The 18,687-nt window shown below is 61.2% G+C and overlaps 2 protein-coding genes across 5 annotated transcripts; both read right to left on the reverse strand.

The window, feature by feature from the left end:
* Positions 1-223: 223 nt before the first annotated feature.
* NAT14 (N-acetyltransferase 14 (putative)) lies at positions 224-10,125 on the reverse strand. Of its 3 annotated transcripts, none has more exons than XM_070387151.1 (3): positions 9,994-10,125; positions 2,146-2,261; positions 224-1,361 (listed from the first exon to the last, which is right to left on the reverse strand). In XM_070387151.1, exons 2-3 carry the CDS (start codon positions 2,215-2,217, stop codon positions 813-815), a joined length of 621 nt encoding a protein of 206 aa, XP_070243252.1. In that variant the 5' UTR covers positions 2,218-2,261; positions 9,994-10,125; the 3' UTR covers positions 224-812. The 3 variants fall into 3 exon arrangements, with proteins under 3 accessions (XP_070243252.1, XP_070243251.1, XP_005906198.2); XM_070387150.1 differs by lacking the exon at positions 9,994-10,125 and adding an exon at positions 2,940-2,958; XM_005906136.3 differs by lacking the exon at positions 9,994-10,125 and adding an exon at positions 2,669-2,751.
* Positions 3,425-10,124, reverse strand: ZNF628 (zinc finger protein 628). Of its 2 annotated transcripts, none has more exons than XM_070387134.1 (2): positions 9,994-10,124; positions 3,425-6,639 (listed from the first exon to the last, which is right to left on the reverse strand). In XM_070387134.1, exon 2 carries the CDS (start codon positions 6,632-6,634, stop codon positions 3,548-3,550), a length of 3,087 nt encoding a protein of 1,028 aa, XP_070243235.1. In that variant the 5' UTR covers positions 6,635-6,639; positions 9,994-10,124; the 3' UTR covers positions 3,425-3,547. The 2 variants fall into 2 exon arrangements, with proteins under 2 accessions (XP_070243235.1, XP_070243236.1); XM_070387135.1 differs by lacking the exon at positions 9,994-10,124 and adding an exon at positions 7,187-7,346.
* Positions 10,126-18,687: the final 8,562 nt, after the last annotated feature.

Raw genomic sequence — 18,687 nt, forward strand, 5'->3', positions numbered from 1 at the left:
TCTCTCTGCACTAAGCAGCTGTGAGGCGGAAAAAATTCGGTAATGGGGAGCGTGAGTCAGAGGGCTGGCACGGAGCTGGGCTGCCTGAGCTCATTGCCTCCCCTGCCCCCAGTCCAGCACACTCCCCCCTCCCAACAATTACTGTCAACCTCGGGAAGGAGGGGCCAGACAAAAGTGGTGGGTGTGGAGGCAGACTGGAAAAGGCATCAGAGAGAAATGGCGCGCAGCGGTTACAGGCTTTATTAACAAACGGGTGTAAAAAACCAGATGGGTCTGGCCGCCCCTCTGGGCTCCCACCTTCCTGGGGAGGGGCTAGCCGGGCCGCCCTTTGCCCACCACTCCCTCCCTGGGGCTCTCTCCAGGCAGACAACCCTCCCCTGCAGAGGCTTCGCTCAGCCCCTCTGCCTCTGCAGCCTCACCCCCTCCAAGCATGGGCATCGCCCCCCACCCCATCCCCCGGGGCTGGGGGGGCCCTCATCCCTGTTTGGGGTGCCCCTGCCAAGTCCTAACTCCAGTGGGGAGCATACGTGCTCGGCCTCCTCTCCTGCCACATGTCATAACACAAGCGACACAGGCTTGGCAGACAGATAAGATTTCTCTGTGCAGACAGAATCTGAGGCAGGGGTTGGACAGGTTGACCCCTCTAAGAAGTTCAAACACTACGGATGGGCATCAGGCTGTGGCAGGGTCTCTTGCCCTCTGAGGGCCTCAGCTGCTGGGCCCTGGGCGGGGGGGGAGAAGGATGGTGTGGAAGTGCCTGCACACAGCAGGTGCTCACTAAATGCTGCTTTTCCTCCCACTAGGGTCTGCAGTCACAGTTCCTTGCTGAACTCCCGCACCAGCGTGTAGCCCATGCAGCCCCAGCTCCCCTCGGCCTGGTAGCCACAGCCCTCCAGCATCCCGGCCACGCCCCAGGCTGCCACGGCCACTGGGACCACCAGGCGTGCTCGGGGCTCCCCCATGCCACCAGCCCAGGCTCGCGCCCGGGACTCAGCAAAGGCCAGCAGGCGCCTGCCTACACCTCGGCGGCGGTGCCAACGGGACACCGAGAGGCGGGTGACCCGGGCCCCATCCCCGGCACTGGAGCCTGGGGCCAGGGCCAGGACCCCGCACACGTCTCCCGAGCCCCGCACTGCCACCCAGGGCCCCCCGAGGCCGCCGGGAGGGGGCAGCGAGCCCCAGCGGGCCCGCAGGCCCAGCTTCATGGCAGCCACAGCCAGGAACACGGGCAGGAGGAGGGCCAGGGCGAAGGAGGCCAGGACGAAGCGAAGGCCGCTGCTGGCCGCAGCCAGGAGGAGCAGGGCCGGCGGCCGGGTCAGCGCGTGAAGGGCCACGCGGTTCTCTGTGTCCTTCACGCCAGCCTGCGGGCAGGAGGAGCAGTCAGCGAGGGGGCTCCCGAGGGCGGCAGGCAGTGGGGGCCGAGGCAGGCCCTGCCTGGGGTGGGAGCAATCGGAGGGGAGGGGACAGCACTGAGCCGGGGCCTGTGGCAGGTGTGCCTCGGCGTGAACACACTGCTGGCTGGCACACTGGGCTCTGAATGTGGGAGCAGGTGAATTAGGAACGGTGGGCAATCCGGGTTCAGCGGAGTTGCAGGCGTGAGGCACCAGGGGAGACTGGACAGAGGAGCCGCCCCACCAAGAGAGGAAGCTGGAAGGGGCTTGGGGGTCCTCGAGGGCCAGGCTTGGAGTAGTAGGAGGCCGGGGCACAGGGCTGAGGGGACGTGGGAAGATGGAAGGGCTTGTACTGCGGGGGGCATGGCTTGGATCTATGGTGGGTGAGCACTAACATCCCGCGTGCCATGTGGCGTGGCCACACACACACACACAAAACCGTTCTCGATCCCTAGGTTAGGGAGAAAGCACTAGAGAGAGAAGGGTCCAAGGCCGGAAGTGTCTTAGGAGCAAAAGATTGCTCTCCAGCGTCACCGCCGGCTCAGGAGGGTGGCTGAAGCCACTCGGGATGCCCCCCGCCCCCTCCTGGGCTCCCTGGTGCCCCTCATTCTGTCCCCGCCCCTCCCAAGCTCATTGGTGTCCCCATTCTTTCCCCGCCCCCTGCCGGGCTTTCTAGGGTCCCGCCCCCCCACCCCAAAGCGGTACCCTCCGTCCCACGCCCCCCGGGCTCAGTGGTGCTGCTAATGTCTCTCACCTTCAGCATTTCCAGCACTAAGGGTTTCTCATCTTCCCTCATCTCCCGCACCGACAGGTGGCTGGGGGCCATGGCAGCCCCCAGGCTCCCGCGCCCCCAAAGGAGCAGGCGTGCACCTGGCGAAAACAAGCAGGTCAGTGTCAGGAGGACACCTCTTGTTCCCCAAAGTGTCCCAGAGCTGCGGGCCAGCAGCTGCAGCGTGTCCAGGTCAGGACGCGGGATGCTGGCGGCCTCCAGGCGAGGGCCGAGACAGGACAGGCTTCCCGGTCAATCCAGCGACCTTCCGAAGCCTCTCGGGTCAAGCCCGCCCCCGGCGGTATTCGGCGACCCACGCCTAAAAGCCTGGTGCCTGCCAACACCTGCCAACACCGCGCTGCCTCCAGGCCCCGCGGCTGCCCTGGGGGTGAGTGAACCCCCCCAGCCAGGGAAAGGACCGCGCTCCCCGCCCCCAGCGCCCAGAGCGCCTCTGTCCCCCGGCCGCCCCGGAGCAGCGCCTGTCGCAGGAACAAGGACTTTCAGACACCTCTGTGGGTCGCTCCCACTTTTGACAAGGTGCGGGGGGCGGGGGGCAGGGTCGGGGAGGGGTCGCCGGCGGAAGTGACGTCAGACCCGCGCACTGGGGGCGGGGCAGCGCCTGCTCTCGGGCTTAGTAACCGTTGCCAAGCGTCTGGCCGGATAGGTTAGAGCCTGGAGGAGCGGCGGAGAGAGCGGGAGTGCGGGACGCTGGCAGGGGAGGGGGCCTGACAGAAGGGCCTGGAACTGTAGACCGGGTGGAGGCGGGCAGCGGGGCTTACCCAGCGCGCGCCCCGGCGGCTTCCCCGGCCGGCTTCCCGATGGCCCCTGGTTGCTAAGCGACCTGAGCGCAGGGGTGAGGCCGCGAAGGCGGCTTGATTCCCAATGGCTCCCCGGCTTCCGCAGGCGGGGCCGCGACAGCATCTCAGACCCACAGGTTCCCCAACTGCCCACCAGGGCTCTCAGTGATCGTCGGGATAAGCATCCCCGCCATCCACTTATTTTTCTGCGCGAGGAAGAGCGCGGTGACTTACAGAGAACAAGTGGCAGAACCGGTGTTCCAGATTCCAGTGCCTCCCCTACACCGTGACCGTTGCGTCCCTTTTCTTAAAAAATGGATAAACAGGGCCCCCACATAGGAGCAGCGGCTGGCCCCAAGACGCAAAGCCACCTGCGAACCAGGAAGCAGGAGACCCCCCAGTTTCCAAGTGGTGGCTATGGTCATGACATTGACCTCCCACCCCACCAATTAGAAAAAACACAAGAGAGGGGATTCTGGTCTTTATTAGCAAGCCCAGCCTGCAGCTCCCTCCGCCCAGCCCAGCCCAGCCCAGGCGGAGATGGGGTCCGGGCCTCTTCGTGGGGCAGGAAGAGATACCGGTGGTCCGACTCAAAACGTGTGCACCAGCTGGACCGAGGGCAGAGTCTGGACAATCTGGATGGAGGGCAAGCCCTGTGGGGCCACGCCCCCAGGTGCCGCTCCTGCGGGGACCACTTGTACCATCTGGGGGCCCGGGGCCGCGGGGACGCCCGCAGGAGCAGAGGCTGGGCCAGGCGGTGGGGGCGCCAGCAGCTGCAGCGCAGCGGCGCCTCCCCCAGCGCTGCCGTTCTCCAGCAGCTCTGCGGCCGGGGCGCTGCGGATAATGAGCAGCTTCTGTCCGGGCGGGCCGGAGGCTGGCGGCTCGGCCAGCCCCGACGGTAAGGTCTCTACCTCCTGCACACACAGCTGGGTCTGCTCCCCATCGGCCCCGCTCAGCACCAGCACGCTCTGCAGCCCCTCCTCTGTCTGCAGCGTCTCAAAGAGCACATCTGGGACCACCCCCGGGCCGGCCTCGCCCTCGCCAGGCTCCCCTGGGCCGGGGTCCGCCAGCAACTCCTCGGCTGCCCCGCTCTGAACCACCAGCAGATTAGGCGCCTCGGTGGTCACGGCTCCCCCGCTGGAACTGGACAGCGGACCCGTCACAGGCTGGAGCTGGACCGTGGTCACCTCCTGGGCCGGCTGGAGCTGGACGGTGGTCAGTTCCGGGGCTGGACGAAGGGGCTGGAGCTGAACCCCACTCACTTCCTGCGGGCCTGTCTCCCCACCCGCCACGTTCTGCAGAACTATAAGGCTCTGCCCTCCCACGTTCCCGGCAGCGTTACTTCCTCTCTGCACGCCTAACCCCCCAGGGCCTGGCAGCCAAACTACTCCAGCCCCCGGCCCAGCTTTCCCCGCAGCCCGCAGGCCCTGCCGGGCGCAGCTGCCCCCGCCAGCGGGGCCGGAGGAGGGCAGCAGGATGAGCTTGGGGGGCGCAGGCGGGGGCGGGGGCGTGGGCGGCTGGACGCTGCTGGGAATCAGCTGCAGGCCCTGAGCCGTCTGCACCAGGAGAAACGTCTGCGAGTTGGGAGCGGCGGGGCCGGGGGCCGCGGCCGGGGCCGTCCCCCCAGCCACCTCTAGGGAGAGCGTGGCCTGGAGGTGAGGGAGGACGTGCACATCCTGGGTGGCCGACGGAGCAGCGGCGGCGGCCAGTGGGGCCGGGGGCTGGGGGCCGGCTGCAGGGGCCGCAGGGGCATGCGTCCTCAGGTGCCGCTGCAGGTAGGCGGCCATGACGAAGCTGCGGCCGCAGACTGGGCAGGTGAAGGGCCGCTCGGCTGAGTGCGTGCGCTGGTGCAGCAGCAGGTTGGAGGAGTGTGTGAAGGTCTTGGGGCAGAGCGGGCAGCGGAAGGGCCGCTCGCCCGTGTGCACGCGCTGGTGCTGCCGCAGGTTGGAGGTCTGCGCGAAGCTCTTGCCACACACGCCACAGGCGTGGGGCCGCTCGCCCGTGTGCACGTGCCGGTGGCGCCGCAGGCATGACGTGTTGCGGAAGGCCTTGCCACACTCGCCGCAGGCGTAGGGCCGCTCGCCCGAGTGCAGCCTCAGGTGGTACTGGTAGTGCGAGGACCACTTGAAGGTGAGGCCGCACTGGCCGCACGTGAAGGCGCGCAGGCCCGTGTGCACGCGCTGGTGGATGGCGAGCAGCGACGAGCGCTTGAAGGCCTTGCCGCACTCGCCACACTGGTAGGGTCGCTCGCCCGTGTGGTCCCGCAGGTGGTAGCGCAGCCCCGAGGAGCCCTTGAAGGCCTTGCCGCACTCGGCACATTTGTAGGGCCGCTCCGCCGAGGCCGGCGCGGGCGCGGGGGCCGGCGGGCCGGGCGCTGGCCCCAGCGGTTCCTGCGGGCAGGTGACCTCGGCGGCTTCGGCCTGGGGGGGCGGGCGCCCAGCTGCGGCCTCCTCCACGTGGCTCTGCTGATGCGCCAGCAGGCTGGCCAGCTGCGGGAAGGCGCCGTCACAGCTGCCGCAGCGGAACGCCTGCCCACCCGCCGCCCCGTGGCTGTGCTGGTGGCGGGAGAGGCCGGCCACCGTCCGGAAGGACTTCCCGCAGGGGAGGCAGGCAAAGCCAGGGGCAGCGGCGGTGGCGGGAGCGGGCTGGGGCAGCGGGGACCGCGGCGGTGGCGGCGGGTCGGCCTTGGGCGCCTCGGAGGGCGCGGCAGCTGGCGGAGGCAGCGCCTCGGGCCCCGGGCACGGCTGGTGCTCCAGGAGCAGCTCCTCGCTGCCGAAGCCCAGCTCGCAGCCTTCGCAGCGGTACACCAGCTCCACCGTGGTCTCGGCTGCGGCCAGGAAGAGCTCGGGCACCACGGGCGGGGGCGCGGGTGGTGGCGGGGCGGGCGGGCTGGGCGGCGGCAAGGGCCGCTGCAGGTAGGCGTCGGAGACCAGGACCTTGCCACCAGCGGCGGGCTCGCGCGGCGGAGGCCCGGGGCCGGCACCCGGGGCAGGGGCAGTGGCGGCGCCGCCATGTGTGCGCTGGTGCAGCAGCAGGTTGGAGGAGTGTGTGAAGGTCTTGGGGCAGAGCGGGCAGCGGAAGGGCCGCTCACCCGTGTGCACGCGCTGGTGCTGCCGCAGGTTGGTGCTCTGCGTGAAACTCTTGCCGCACACGCCGCAGGTGTAGGGCCGCTCGCCCGTGTGCACGTGCCGGTGGCGCCGCAGGCTGGACGAGTTCTTGAAGGCCTTGGGGCAGTCCGGGCAAGGGTAGGGCCGCTCGCCCGTGTGCTGCCGCAGGTGGTACTGGTAGTGCGAGGACCACTTGAAGGCCAGGCCGCACTGGCCGCAGGTGAAGGCGCGCAGGCCCGTGTGCACGCTGCGGTGGATCTGCAGCAGCGAAGAGCGCTTGAAGGCCTTGGGGCAGTCGGGGCACTGGTATGGCCGCTCACCCGTGTGGCCCCGCTGGTGGTAGAGCAGCGCCGATGAGCCCTTGAAGGCCTTGGGGCAGTCGGGGCACTTATAGGGCCGCTCGCCTGTGTGCGTGCGCTGGTGGTGCAGGAGGCGGGATGACCAGCGGAAGGACTTTCCGCACTCCCCACACTCATACTGCGCCGGCGGGGCGGGGGCCACGGGCCCGGGCTTCTCACTGGCCCCCTCGGCGGTCGAGGCCGGCGCCATGTCCACGTGGGAGCCGACCATCACACCTGGGGAGGGACGCGGGGTCAAGGCAGGCCGGGGGCTCCCCGCCACCTCCACTCACACACCGGACCATCGCAGCCCCACACCCACAGGCCGGCCCTTTCAGAGGCAGGGAGCACCTCCCTTCGGACAAGGAGGCTGCTGCCCACGATGGAGACTGCCCGCGATAGAGGCCTTGGGTGCTCAAGGGGAAACTTCGGGCACACTGGGAGGAGCTGGTCACTCCCTGATACGGGGCATCCCCTCCAAGAGGCTGGACGGCTCTCTGCCCCGTCCCCCTAAAGACAGGCGTGTCCTTAAAGGACGCCGGGTCTCTAGTGCCCTGGCTCCAGATCCTTCGGTCAGCTCCCTCTAAAGACCTCCTCCTCCATCCTGCTTAGTACCTGCTCCCACTGCCGAAGCCCTTTCCCTCTAGACAAGCCTCTCCGACACCTACTCTCCACCGCTACGCATTCTGCTCCAGCGCCCCCTTCTGGCGGCTGAACCCCAAACCGACCACGGACGCTGCAGCCCGCACCCTAGCCCCCATCCAGACCCTCGCCACCCCCTTACCCAGTATACGGTGCTGCTGGTGACCCGAAGCCACCTGGCCTCGTCTCCCTGCGCATCCAAGCCCAAGGATCTCAAAGCTCCCTCCCCATCGCCCTGCACTGCCCACCAGGTGACACCTGGCGCGTCTTCTCTCCTCTCCTCTTGTCCCCTCTTGATCTTAGCAGGTGGAGCTTGCCACTGACCCTGTGTCTGAGAAAATAAAAGCAACCAGAACAGAATGTTCCCACAATGCAGCAATTACACCCGTGGTTCTCAACGAGGCCATGTGATCTGCACACCCCCCACTACGCCCCCACCCCAGGGGACATCTGGCCATGCTTGCAGACTGGGTTGGCTGTGTCAACTGGAGGGGCAGGGGCCAATGTCATCTAGTGGGCAGCGGCCAGAGACTCTGCTCCACGTCCTAAATGCACGGGACAGAACCACTCACCCCTAAACAGCAAAGAGCCATAGGTTCAAAATGCAAGGGGTGCTGAGGCTGAGAAACCCGGAACTGCCCCCCACCCCTGCCATCTGCCTCCTGCCTCTGGGCCAAAGACTCGGACTTTCCTCACCTCCTGGACCGTCCCCATCACTGCACCCAAGGGCTAAGTCTCCCATCTTTAAAAAGAACAAAGACCCTTCACCCCACTTCCTCCTCCAGCTGTGGCCTCCTTTCTGTCTCTGTGCAAAGCCACCCCAACATGCCATCAGTACACCCTTCCTCCCATCTCAAACCCTGCCAACCAGACCCTGCCCCACTCTCATGGCCTCCATGGTGCTAAAGCCAGTGGTCTCTGCTCAGTGGTCAGCAGACACTGTGGTTCTCTCTCCTTGACCCACTGCCCTGGCTTCTGGGCTCCCCGCTCTCCTCACCTGCCAGCCCTTCTCTGTTTCGAGTGGCAGTCCTACTTGTGAACACTGGAGGGTCCAGGGCTCTGCCAGCCCTCCTCTTCTGCACCCACCCTCTCCCTGGGGGCCCCACCACTCCTGGGACTCCACAATCTACAAACGGAACCATTCCAAAACTCCTCGCCACTTGACACCTGACCTTGGATACCTACACCCCTGCTGGGCGCCTAAGAGACACCTCACACTTAGGCCCCACACCCAGCTCCAGCTCCAATTTCTGTTCCTGCTGTCTCCCCTCTGTGTCCTGGCCCGCTGCAAATCTCTCTCTCACCCCAGTCTTCTCCATCTCTGAAAACAGCTTTGTTTTTCCTCAGGCCAAAAGTCCCCGGGCACCCTCGACTCCTCTCTCTCTCGCTCTCTCTGACCAGTCCATTAGCTGACTCCCCTATTCTGGCAGGAGCATCGCTGGAATCTGACAGTTCTCTTAGTTCCCATCCTTACTCTTCTCACCCCCAGCCTGTTCCCAACACAGAGGCTGAATGGAAACTGCTGACACAGACCATCTCATTGCTCTGTGCTAAAGGCTTCCACAGCTCCCATCTGACAGCAGAAGACAGATCCCTCCCCAAAACCTACAGACTTCCCACGGCCTGTGGCCTCCTCCCCTCCCTGACTCTCTGCCTGCTGGCCTCTCCAACCCTCACAGCTCCCTGCTCATAGGGCGGCGGCAGGCATGCCCGCTCCCACCTGGGGCCCTCACACAGGCCCCTGCCTAGAAGCCCCTTCCCTCCCTCACCTCCAAGGCTTTGTGGAAACATCATCTCCGGGAGGTATTCCCTGATCACCCTACTAAACTCCGCAGTCCCTGCCAACACGCTGCAATCTCTTTCTCTGCCTTGTTATCCCCCCACCATGGGGCTTATCACTTTCTGTCCGACTCTTTGCGACCCCATGGACTGTAGCCTACCAGGCTCCTCCGTCCATAGGATTCTCCAGGCAAGAGTACTGGAGTGGGTTGCCGTTTCCTTCTCCAGGAGATCTTCCCAACCCAGGGATCGAACCCCGGTCTCCGGCATTGCAGGCAGACGCTTTACCATCTGAGCCACCAGGGAGACTGCTATCACTTTCTAACCTACTTCATAATCAGAGTTTCCTAGCATCAGCGCTGTTGACATCTGGGGCTGGTCGGGGGTCCAGGGGTCTGTTCCCTGCACTGCAAGTTGGTCAGCCCCTGGTCTCTGCCCACTGGATGCTAATGGCATCTTGTTCACTGTTGCTTCCCGGCGCCTAGAGTCTGGAATGCATCTGCCACAGAGTGAGTGCTCGGTGAACACATCTTGAGTGAAACAAAGCGGGGCATCCTCTCTGCACAGGCCATAAAGATCCCCTTTGAGAAAACATGAGCAACCCCTTTGAAATGGAAGCACCTCCTTTTAAGAGACTACCCCAGGAAGCTGCACGTGTCTTTCAGAAGGCAGCATGCCTTAAGAAGACAGCCGTGCTCTGGAAGGGACCGGACCCTGCTGATCCGGTCAACAGCAACCCGTCAAGAGGCCAGGCCACACCCTTCCATCAGGCCCGACTTCCCCTTTAAGAGGGTTCTGCGCCCGCGTACCCACCTATCTTGCTGAGCTAAACTAGGGACCTGCTTTGAAGCCACTAGGATTCAGAAGCTTTTTCCTTCAGCGTGTGGGACACTGTCAGCGGCCTTTAAGAGGCGAATTCTTTCTGGGGGTGCGGGGTGGGGCAGAGGGGCGATGGGAGAGGGGAGAGCTTACAAACTGCACTACCTGCCCCGACCCTTTAAAGAGAGGTCCCTTGCCCTTTAAGAGGGCGGGGGCCAGCCCGGCGGACAAAAGTCGGAGGTGAGGCAGCGCCCTTCCCTTTAAGGCACCCCTTCCGGTTTCACGTTCGCCGTTTCCCCAACGTCTCCGCCCTCCGGTCCCTCCCCCACCCCCGCCCCTCCGGTCTCTCACCTGCGGCCCCGACCGGGGAACGAGCGGAGGCGGCCCAGGGCCCTCCCGCAGGGGTCGACGGGAAGGCAGGGCCCCGGCGGCGGCGGGGCGGGAGCGGGGGCCGGGGAGGGGGCGGGGGCGCGCTCCCTCCCAACGGCCCCCGGCGCGAGGCACCCAACCTTTATCGGCGGCCTCTCGCGCACACAAACCCCGACGTCGCCGCCGGTGCGTCAGGACGCCACGTGCGCCGAGGCCCCGCCCCTCCACCCCATTGGCCGCCGGCGGCCGCGGCGCTTTCGGGCTCTTACTGCGCGTAGCACCCTGGGAGTTGTAGTTCTCCCGGAAGCCCGACCACCGGTCGGATCCACTAGGCGGTCGCTGGGATGGGACCAAGGCCCGGCAAAGTCGGGTCGGGGCGCGGGGTCGGACGTGTCCCTTTACTAGCATCGACTCCCTCTTGTCTGTGATAGAATCCCGAGCAGGCGTCGCCCTGTCACTCCTGGCCCACGCCCAGGCCCTCGGGGTTCCCGTTACTCCCATGAGGGAAACCGAGGCCCGCAGTGCTGGCAGTTGCGGGCGTCTGTCGCCTGCTCGCGAGTGCGGCTGTCGGGCAACCTGGGCCTGGCTTTGCAGGGTGCTCGCCCAGGGCACTAGGGACTCCTGGGGGCCTTCGTACCGCCGGGACCGTTCTGAACCCCGTGTCTGCCCTTACCGTGTTCACCAGCCTCCAAGCCACACCGGCTTTTCTGCGGGCCCTCCAGCCCAGGTTCTCAGCCAGGGCACTACTGACATCTGGGCTGACCTCTCCTTGCTGTGGGGGCTGACTTGTACCTTGCAAGCTGGTTCAGCCTGGCCCCCACCCACCAGAGGCCAATAGGGCTCCCTCTACCACACCTTAAGACGGCCCCCTCCAGACCTGGCCACAGTCCCCTGGTTGAGAACCACTGTTCCAAGGCAACTCCCCTCTGCCTGATGGACATGCCTCATGCCACCCCATACCCCATCCCTTCTCAATTCCTACTGGAAAGTCGCTGTGTTAGGGATAGAATCGGGTAGTCATTCAGGTAGCTGCAGATAGGGAAACCTAGGAAACTTTGGGAGGCCACTGTAAGTTGATGATCACTTAAGAAAGTTACTGGACCGTGTTCCCTCCCCCGTGTTCCTTTACCTGTAAGATTGTAGCCCACCTAATCCTTTGTGGCAGGGAGGGGTGTCCCTGGTGGCTCAGATGGTAAAGAATCCACCTGCAATGCAGGAGACCCGGGTTTGATCCCTGGGTTTGGGAAGATCCCCTGAGAAGGAAATGGCAACCCGCTCCAGTATTCTTACCTGGAGAATGCCATGGACACGGGAGGCTGGTGGGTCTTCACTCCCTGGGGTTGCAAAGAGTCCCTCACAACTGAGCAACTTTTTTTTTTAATCCTTGGGGCAGAGCTCTCTCACCCGCCCGTTCTCACCTCTTACAAGCATCCTATATTAACAACTCTACTTCTTCCTCTCACTTTGTCTCTCACTGAATTCTTTCTATGATGAGACCTCAAGAATCTGAGTTTCATTAAGTCGTGAGACCAGCTGTGTGATCTTAGTTGGCAGACTGTGGGTTTGGGCCGGGTTCTAGTCCCAAGTGGAGGTGAATGGTCTCCGCTTTGCTAGGTGGGGATCCCATCACGTGCTCATCTCTGCTCCATGTCAGAGGGGTGGGGTCTGCCTTTGCCCCCAGGTGTCCCCAACAACTAACAAGGGGCCCTGTCAGGAGCAGGCAGCACTCTTGAATAAGTGAAGTTCTACAGCCTCCCAGATGGTTGGACCATAAAAAAGGCTGAGCATCTCAGAATTGATGCTTTGGAATTGTGGTGTTGGAGAAGACCCTTGAGAGTCCCTTGGACTGCTAGGAGATCCAACCAGTCCATCCTAAAGGAAATCAACCCTGAATATCCATTGAAAGGACTGATGCTGAAACTCCAATACCTCGGCTACCTGATTTGAAGAGCCTGATGCTGGAAAAGACTGAGGGCAGGAGGAGAAGCGGGCGACAGAGGATGAGATGGTTGGATGGCATCACCAACTCAATGGACATGAGTTTGAGCAAACTCCGGGAGACGGTGAAGGACAGAGAAGCCTGGCGTGCTGCATGCAGTTCTCGGGTCGCAAAGAGTCTGATTCGACTTAGTGACTGAAGAACAAAAGACAGTTCCCCAAGGCCCCCAGGCAGGCTGGGACTTGGGTTATCTAAGTGGTCAGACCTACCCTGCCCAGCAGGGTCTTTATGAAATCCCCACCTAAACATTGCTCTCCCTTTAGCTTTTCTTTACCTCCCCTGCCAGAAAAGAGGCCCTGGAGGGACACCTGAGCAGAGCACTGAACTGTCCAGGAGGACGAGGGGAAGGCTAGGGAGAAGCGAAAGCTGCAGGCCGCGCCCCCGGGTTCTGTATCCCCGGCTCTTCCACACGCCAGGCCCCGCCCCCTGACCTGGGCTTGGGAAAGGAGGGAGGAGCCCCCGGGAGCAACAGGATCCCGCACTCTGGGGGCCTGGGGCTTCCTTGGGGAAGGGAAAATAAAATCTGCAGATCTGGCAGGCTTATTTTCAAAGCAGCAGTAACAGCCCTGTGGGGCGCCTGACGGAACGCCGGCACCGTGTCTGGCTCCTCGAGGACACGCGCGGGAGGAGCCGTGCCCCGCACCAGCCATGCCTGCGCTGGAGCCCTCACGGAGCCTTGACTGTGGACCCCTCAGCACAACCCTGCGCCAGACGTCACGGGTCCTGACTCAGAGGGGCCAGCTGACACAGACATCACAGGAGGTCATCAGAGGCACCCGGTCCAGGCTCCGGAGCCTCCAGACCCTCAGTCGCGACCCACGACCCTCCCCTGGCCTCGCTCTAAGAGCTGGGACATAGTCACGCGGGGCGGGGGGCGGGGGCGTGGGGTGCAGCAAAAGTTGGGCCCCAGTGAGTTTACAAAGTGTTAGTCGCTTCAGTGGTGTCAGACTCTTTGTGACCCCATGGACTGTAGCCCCCAGAATCCTCTGTCCATGAGATTCTCCAGGCAAGAGTATTGGAGTGGGTTGCCATTTCCTTCTCCAGGGATTCTTCCCGACTCAGGGGTCTAACCCCAGTCTCCTGCATTGAAACTCTTCACCATCTGAGCCTCTACAGGAGATGAGGGGTGGCAATAAACAGGACATAATAAATAACGCATATCCTATGGCTGTGTGCTGCTAAGCATCTCAGGGGAGAAAACAGCAGGAGAGATGGGCAAGGGCGTGTGTCCAGGGCTAGGGGCAGGTGGTGAAGGCTCCACGGAGGACCAAGCCCACGTCTGGACATCTGCCTCTCCAGTCCTCAGGTGGGATCTTGGTTCCCAACCAGGGGCTGAACACCAGGGATGGAACTTGCACCCCCTGCAGTGAAAGCATGGAGTCTTAACCACTGGGCGGGCAGGGAAGTCCCCCAAGGCATTCTTCTTCCTGGCCAAGGACACCCTGCCCCAGTGCTTTACAGGGGGACGGACCCCGCCCAAGGAGATCAGGGGTCCCATCCAGCCCCAGTGCCTTGAGCCCCCCGCCTGGCCAGTCGGGTGGACGGTTCTTCCCGGGGGACAGGGCTGAGGGAGGCCCGCAGTCTTTGAAGGTGGCCAGGACCTGGGGAGCACAGGGATCACTTCTGCCCCAAAGGCCCTGCGTGCGGCGGGGGTGTCCCTCACTCCTGTGACCCGTTCTCAGCATGTGCAATCAGGGTCCTCATCAGCTGACTTTGAGTTAATCTATAGGAAACGTGAGAGTTCATTTCATGAGTAACCTTGATTGGATCACAGGCTGCCCAGCAGTTAAACATGATTTCTGGATGTGTCTGTGAGGGTGTTTCTGGAAGAGTTTGCATTTGGATCAGTAGACTGAGCGGAGCTGGGGGCCCACCCCTGTGTGGGTGGATGCCATCTGATCCACTGAGGGCCTGAACAGAACCAAAAGGTGGAAGGAGGTGGACTTCACTCTCTGCCTGACGGTCTGAGCTGGGACACTGCTCTCTGCCTGCACTCACCACTCCTGGTTCTCGTGTCTTCAGACCCAGGCTGGAGCCTGCAACATCAGCTCTTTGGTTCTCAGGCCTTTGGACAATACCATGGCTTTCCTGATATGCCGATGACACCACCCTAATGGCAGAAAGTGAAGAGAAACTAAAGAGCCTCTTGATGAAGGTGAAAGAGGAGAGTGGAAAAGTTGGCTTAAAATTCAGCATTCAAAAAACTAAGATCATGGCATCCAGTCCCATCACTTCATGGCAAATAGATGGGGAAACAATGGAAACAGTGACAGACTTTATTTTCTTGGGCTCCAAAATCACTGCAGATGGTCACTGCAGCAATTAAATGAAAAGATGCTCTTTGGAAGAAAAGACCAACCTAGACAGCATATGAAAAAGCAGAGAGACATCACTTTGCTGACAAACATCCGTCTAGTCAAAGCTATGGTTTTTCCAGTAGTCATATGAGAGTTGGGCCATAAAGAAGGCTGAGTGCCAAAGAATTGGTGCTTTCAAACTGGTGTTGGAGAAGACTCTTGAGAGTCCCTTGGACTGCAAGGAGATCAAACCAGTCAATTCTAAAGGAAATCAACTTTCAGTATTCATTGGAAGGACTGATGCTGAAGCTGAAGCTCCAATACTTTGGCCACCTGATGTAAAGAACTGACTCACCTGAAAAGACCCTGATGCTGGGGAAGATCGAGGGCAGGAGGAGAAGGGGACAACAGAGGACTAGATGGTTGGATGGCATCACCGACTCAATGGACATGAGTTTGAGCAAACTCTGAGAGATAATGAAGGACAGGGAAGCCTGGAGTGCTGCAGTCCCTGGGGTTGCAAAGAGCCAGACATGACTTAGCACCTGAACAACAACAATAGGGACACTGCTCATACTGGGGCTTCCCTCATAGCTCAGTTGGTAAATCATCTGCCTGCAATGCGGGAGACCCGGGTTTGATTCCTGGGTCAGGAAGATCCCCTAGAGAAGGAAATGGCAACCCACTCCAGTATTCTTGCCTGGAGAATCCCGTGGACAGAGGAGCCTGGTGGGCACAGACCATGGGATCGAAAGAGTTGGACATGACTCAGCGACTAAACCACCACCACCACTCATATTGGACTACGGCCCACTCAACTGACCTCCTTTTCATTTAATTACCACTGTAAAGACCTTATCTGTGAGCACAGTCACATTCTGAGGTCGGGTGGCTGGGACTTCAACACACGAGTTCAGGAAGGCATAATTCAACCCATCCCTCTTCTCAGAAGAAGAGATATGAAACGAACGTGACGGTGCGGGCGCCTCTGGGTTATGGGTCGAGCACACCAGGAACTCTCATCTGTAAATGTTTACAATAAATGCTACGGGGAACAGGGACTTCCTGGTGGTCCAGTGGCTGAGACTCTGCGCTCCCAGTGCTGGGGGCTGGGGTTCAACCCCTAGTCAGGGAACTAGGTCCCACATGCCGTAAGAGCTTGCATGCCGCAACTAAGACCTGGCTCAGATAAAGAAAGAAAGAAATATTTTAAAAAGAAAATATTATGGGGACAAAGTCCCCCTTGGACTGGGTTGAGGGAGGCAGCATATGACGGGGTGGAGGCAGGGAGGGAGAAGCCTTGTCTGGGCTCCCAGCGGGGTCCTGACACCCCTTCCACACACCAGAGAGGGATGTAGGGGCAGGGTCAGCGAGGCCAGCAAAGGAGGTTTGGGGCAGGGCCCTGAGCCTCGGGAACTACCTCTGTCCCAAACCTTCCATGGCTCCCATCACTCTTGCACTCATAACAACTCCTGCCTAGCCTACAAAGCCTCACGTGTCTGGCCCCTGACCACTTCTCTGACTTCATCTCCTCACATCGCTCTCTCTCTCTCTCTCTCACTCTCACTCCCTCCCTTCAAGCTTACTCCTGCCTCAGGGCCTTTGCACCCACTGTGCCCTCTACCTGGGAAGCTCCTGGTTGCCACCCCTTGCATTAGGGTTGCCAGACAATTATCACCTTCTCAGAGAGGGTTTCTCTACCTGAAGCATCACCCCTGCCTGCAACTTCCTGTCCAGGCTCTGCATCTTCATGGCACCTCTGAAACCGTAATTTCTAGTTTACAGACTGCTCCCTCCCAGACTCCTGCAGGGAGAGACTGTGCTTGTCTTGTTCACCACTGCATCCTGAGTCCCTGCACACAGCAGGTGCTGCATAAATGCTTTCTGACTGACTCCATGCACCCTCTACCACCAGTTCCGAGAGCTGGGATAGGAGAAAGGAGTCTGTGAATACTTTCTCATACCTGCAGGGGCAGGTCCTCAGATGAAGCCAACCCCCAGCTGCGGGGGACTTTCATTAAGGAAGGAGACAGGGGGGCTTCCCCAGTGGTTCAGTTAAAGGATCCACCTGACAATGCAGGAGATTCGGGTTTGATCCCTCATCCCCGAAGATTCCCACATCCCGCAGGGCAACTAAGCTCATGCACCACAGCTGTTGAGCCCGTGCTCTAGAGTTGGGGAGCCACAACTATTGAAACCCTCACGCTGCAAAGCCCCGACTCTGCAACAAGACAAGCTGGCCCAACGAGAGGCCAGAGCACTGCATATACAGAAGGCCCACGCAGCAATGAAGACCCAGCACGACCAAAAATAAATGCATTAAAAAAATTATTTTTAGGAAAGGAAGGACGCAGGGGACTTTCCTTGGTGGTCCAGTGGCTAAGACTGTGCTCCCAATGCGGGGGCCTGGGTCCCGGTCAGGGAACTAGACCCCACATGTCGCAGCTGGAAGATCCCGCATGTGCAACTAAACAAATAAATTTATTTGGTGCAGCCAAATAAATAAATATTTTTAAAGACTTTTTTTGCCCTTTTTTTTTTTTTTTTTTTAAAGGGATGGAGACAGGAGAAGGAGAGAGGCTCAAAAGTGCAAGCCACACACACCCTGGAGCGTCCCTCCCTCAGGGCATCCCAAGGCTGGCCTCGGACGTTGGCGCCCCCTGGTGGGCCATCCAGGCGACACCCTGCCGGCGGGCCGCCCGCCCACGGGGACCGAGTGGTCAGCAGTTGTTGCCTGTGACCCTTGATGGCTTGGATGTGAGTCCGATCCTGGAGCTGGGCTGGCAAAGATCATGCCAGCCATGCAGGGGCAGCCCCTTGCCTGTCCTGGGGCCTGAGCTCTGACATCTAACCCTGCAGAGACCTGGGGCGTCCACTCCCCCCAGCACCCCGCTGCCCAGGCATCCTGGACTTTCCCCTCTGGGCCTGAGAGCAACAGGTCAGGAAACCTTCCAGGCCTACCTAGCTAGGACACCACATGCCTGTCCAGGACACGTGTGCGCGCACACACACACACACACACACACACACACAGTCGGCCCAGATCAAGACGGAGACACATTCAAAGTCTGAGCGATGCTCTGGAGATGGTGACAGGTGGTGACAGAGACAGCAAGACAAGCCAGAAGCACAGAGTGGGGGCGTCATCAGAGACACTGCAAAGGAGAGAGGTGCAGACCCGGCGCGGGGCAGGAGAGCTGGGCGCAGAGGAGGAGAAAGCAGCGGTGACACAGAGCCAGCCCTGGAGTCAGGGAGACTCCCAGACGGACAGTGAGGGGCCAGGGCAGAGCGCAGGAGGCCCGTGATGCCGCCAGGCAGACCCGATGCCCAGGCCCCCATGCTGCGTCCAGGCTGCCCTGTCCCTGACCGTGGCGTGGCACACAGGTGGCACTGGGGATGGGAGGGACAGCCCTCAACACACTGGAGCTGTGGCTGGCATGGGTGATACAGGGCATCTGGCCCACCCTCTGCTACTGGCCGCACTGGCTGCAGCTCTCAACACACTGCCAGGGGGACTGGACCTCCAGCAATGTTGCTGGCTGCCTACTGCTGGCACGGGTCGCCTGCCCCATGCAGGCCGCCACACTCAGTGCCCGCTGCTACCGTGCTGCGGCTGGCCTGGTGCCCCCTCTGAGCCCTGTGCCCGGCTGGGCTTCAGCCACTGCCTACTGGGCTGCCACCCGGGGCATGGCTGGATGATGAACGGGCTCGGGAAGCAAAGGCCTGGATTCGGGCATTGTTTAGTCGCTAAGTCGTGTCCAACTCTTTGTGACCGCATGGACCGTAGCCCCCCAGGCTCCTCTGTCCAGTCCATGGGGTTTCCAAACTCAAGTTCAAACCCCATCTTTGCCACTGAGTCGCTGTGGGAGTTTGGGGGATTTCTCCCTGGGCCGCCTTCTCATCCCCATCTTACCATAATGTGACAGTTGGACCCTAAAGAAGGCTGAGTGTCAAAGAGTTGTTGCTTTCCAACTGTGTTGCCGGGGAAGACTCTTGAGAGTCCCTTGGACTGCAAGGAGATCCAACCAGTCCACCCTAAAGGAAATCAACCCTGAATATTCCTTGGAAGGACTGATGCTGAAGCTGAAGCTCCAATACTTTTGCTATATCCCATCTGGTAGCTCTCATTTCAAAAGGACAGCTTGCTAAGCATTCCCAAGAGGCTCCATTCTCTCACTACCAGGACCTGGGTTCAATCCCTGGTCTAGGAACTAAGATCCCTCAAGCCTCTCTGCCAAAAAAAAAAAAAAGGGGACTCCTGTAATATATATTCTCTTCTTGAGCCGTTTTATAGTTGTTTATAATTTGTTGCTGATAATATTACCTGGGAATCGTTCAGGGGGAAATTTATAATGGATGGACTTAGAAATAACATATTTT

This window comes from Bos mutus, chromosome 18 (genome assembly GCF_027580195.1).
Source record: "Bos mutus isolate GX-2022 chromosome 18, NWIPB_WYAK_1.1, whole genome shotgun sequence".
Classification (NCBI taxonomy): domain Eukaryota; kingdom Metazoa; phylum Chordata; class Mammalia; order Artiodactyla; family Bovidae; genus Bos; species Bos mutus.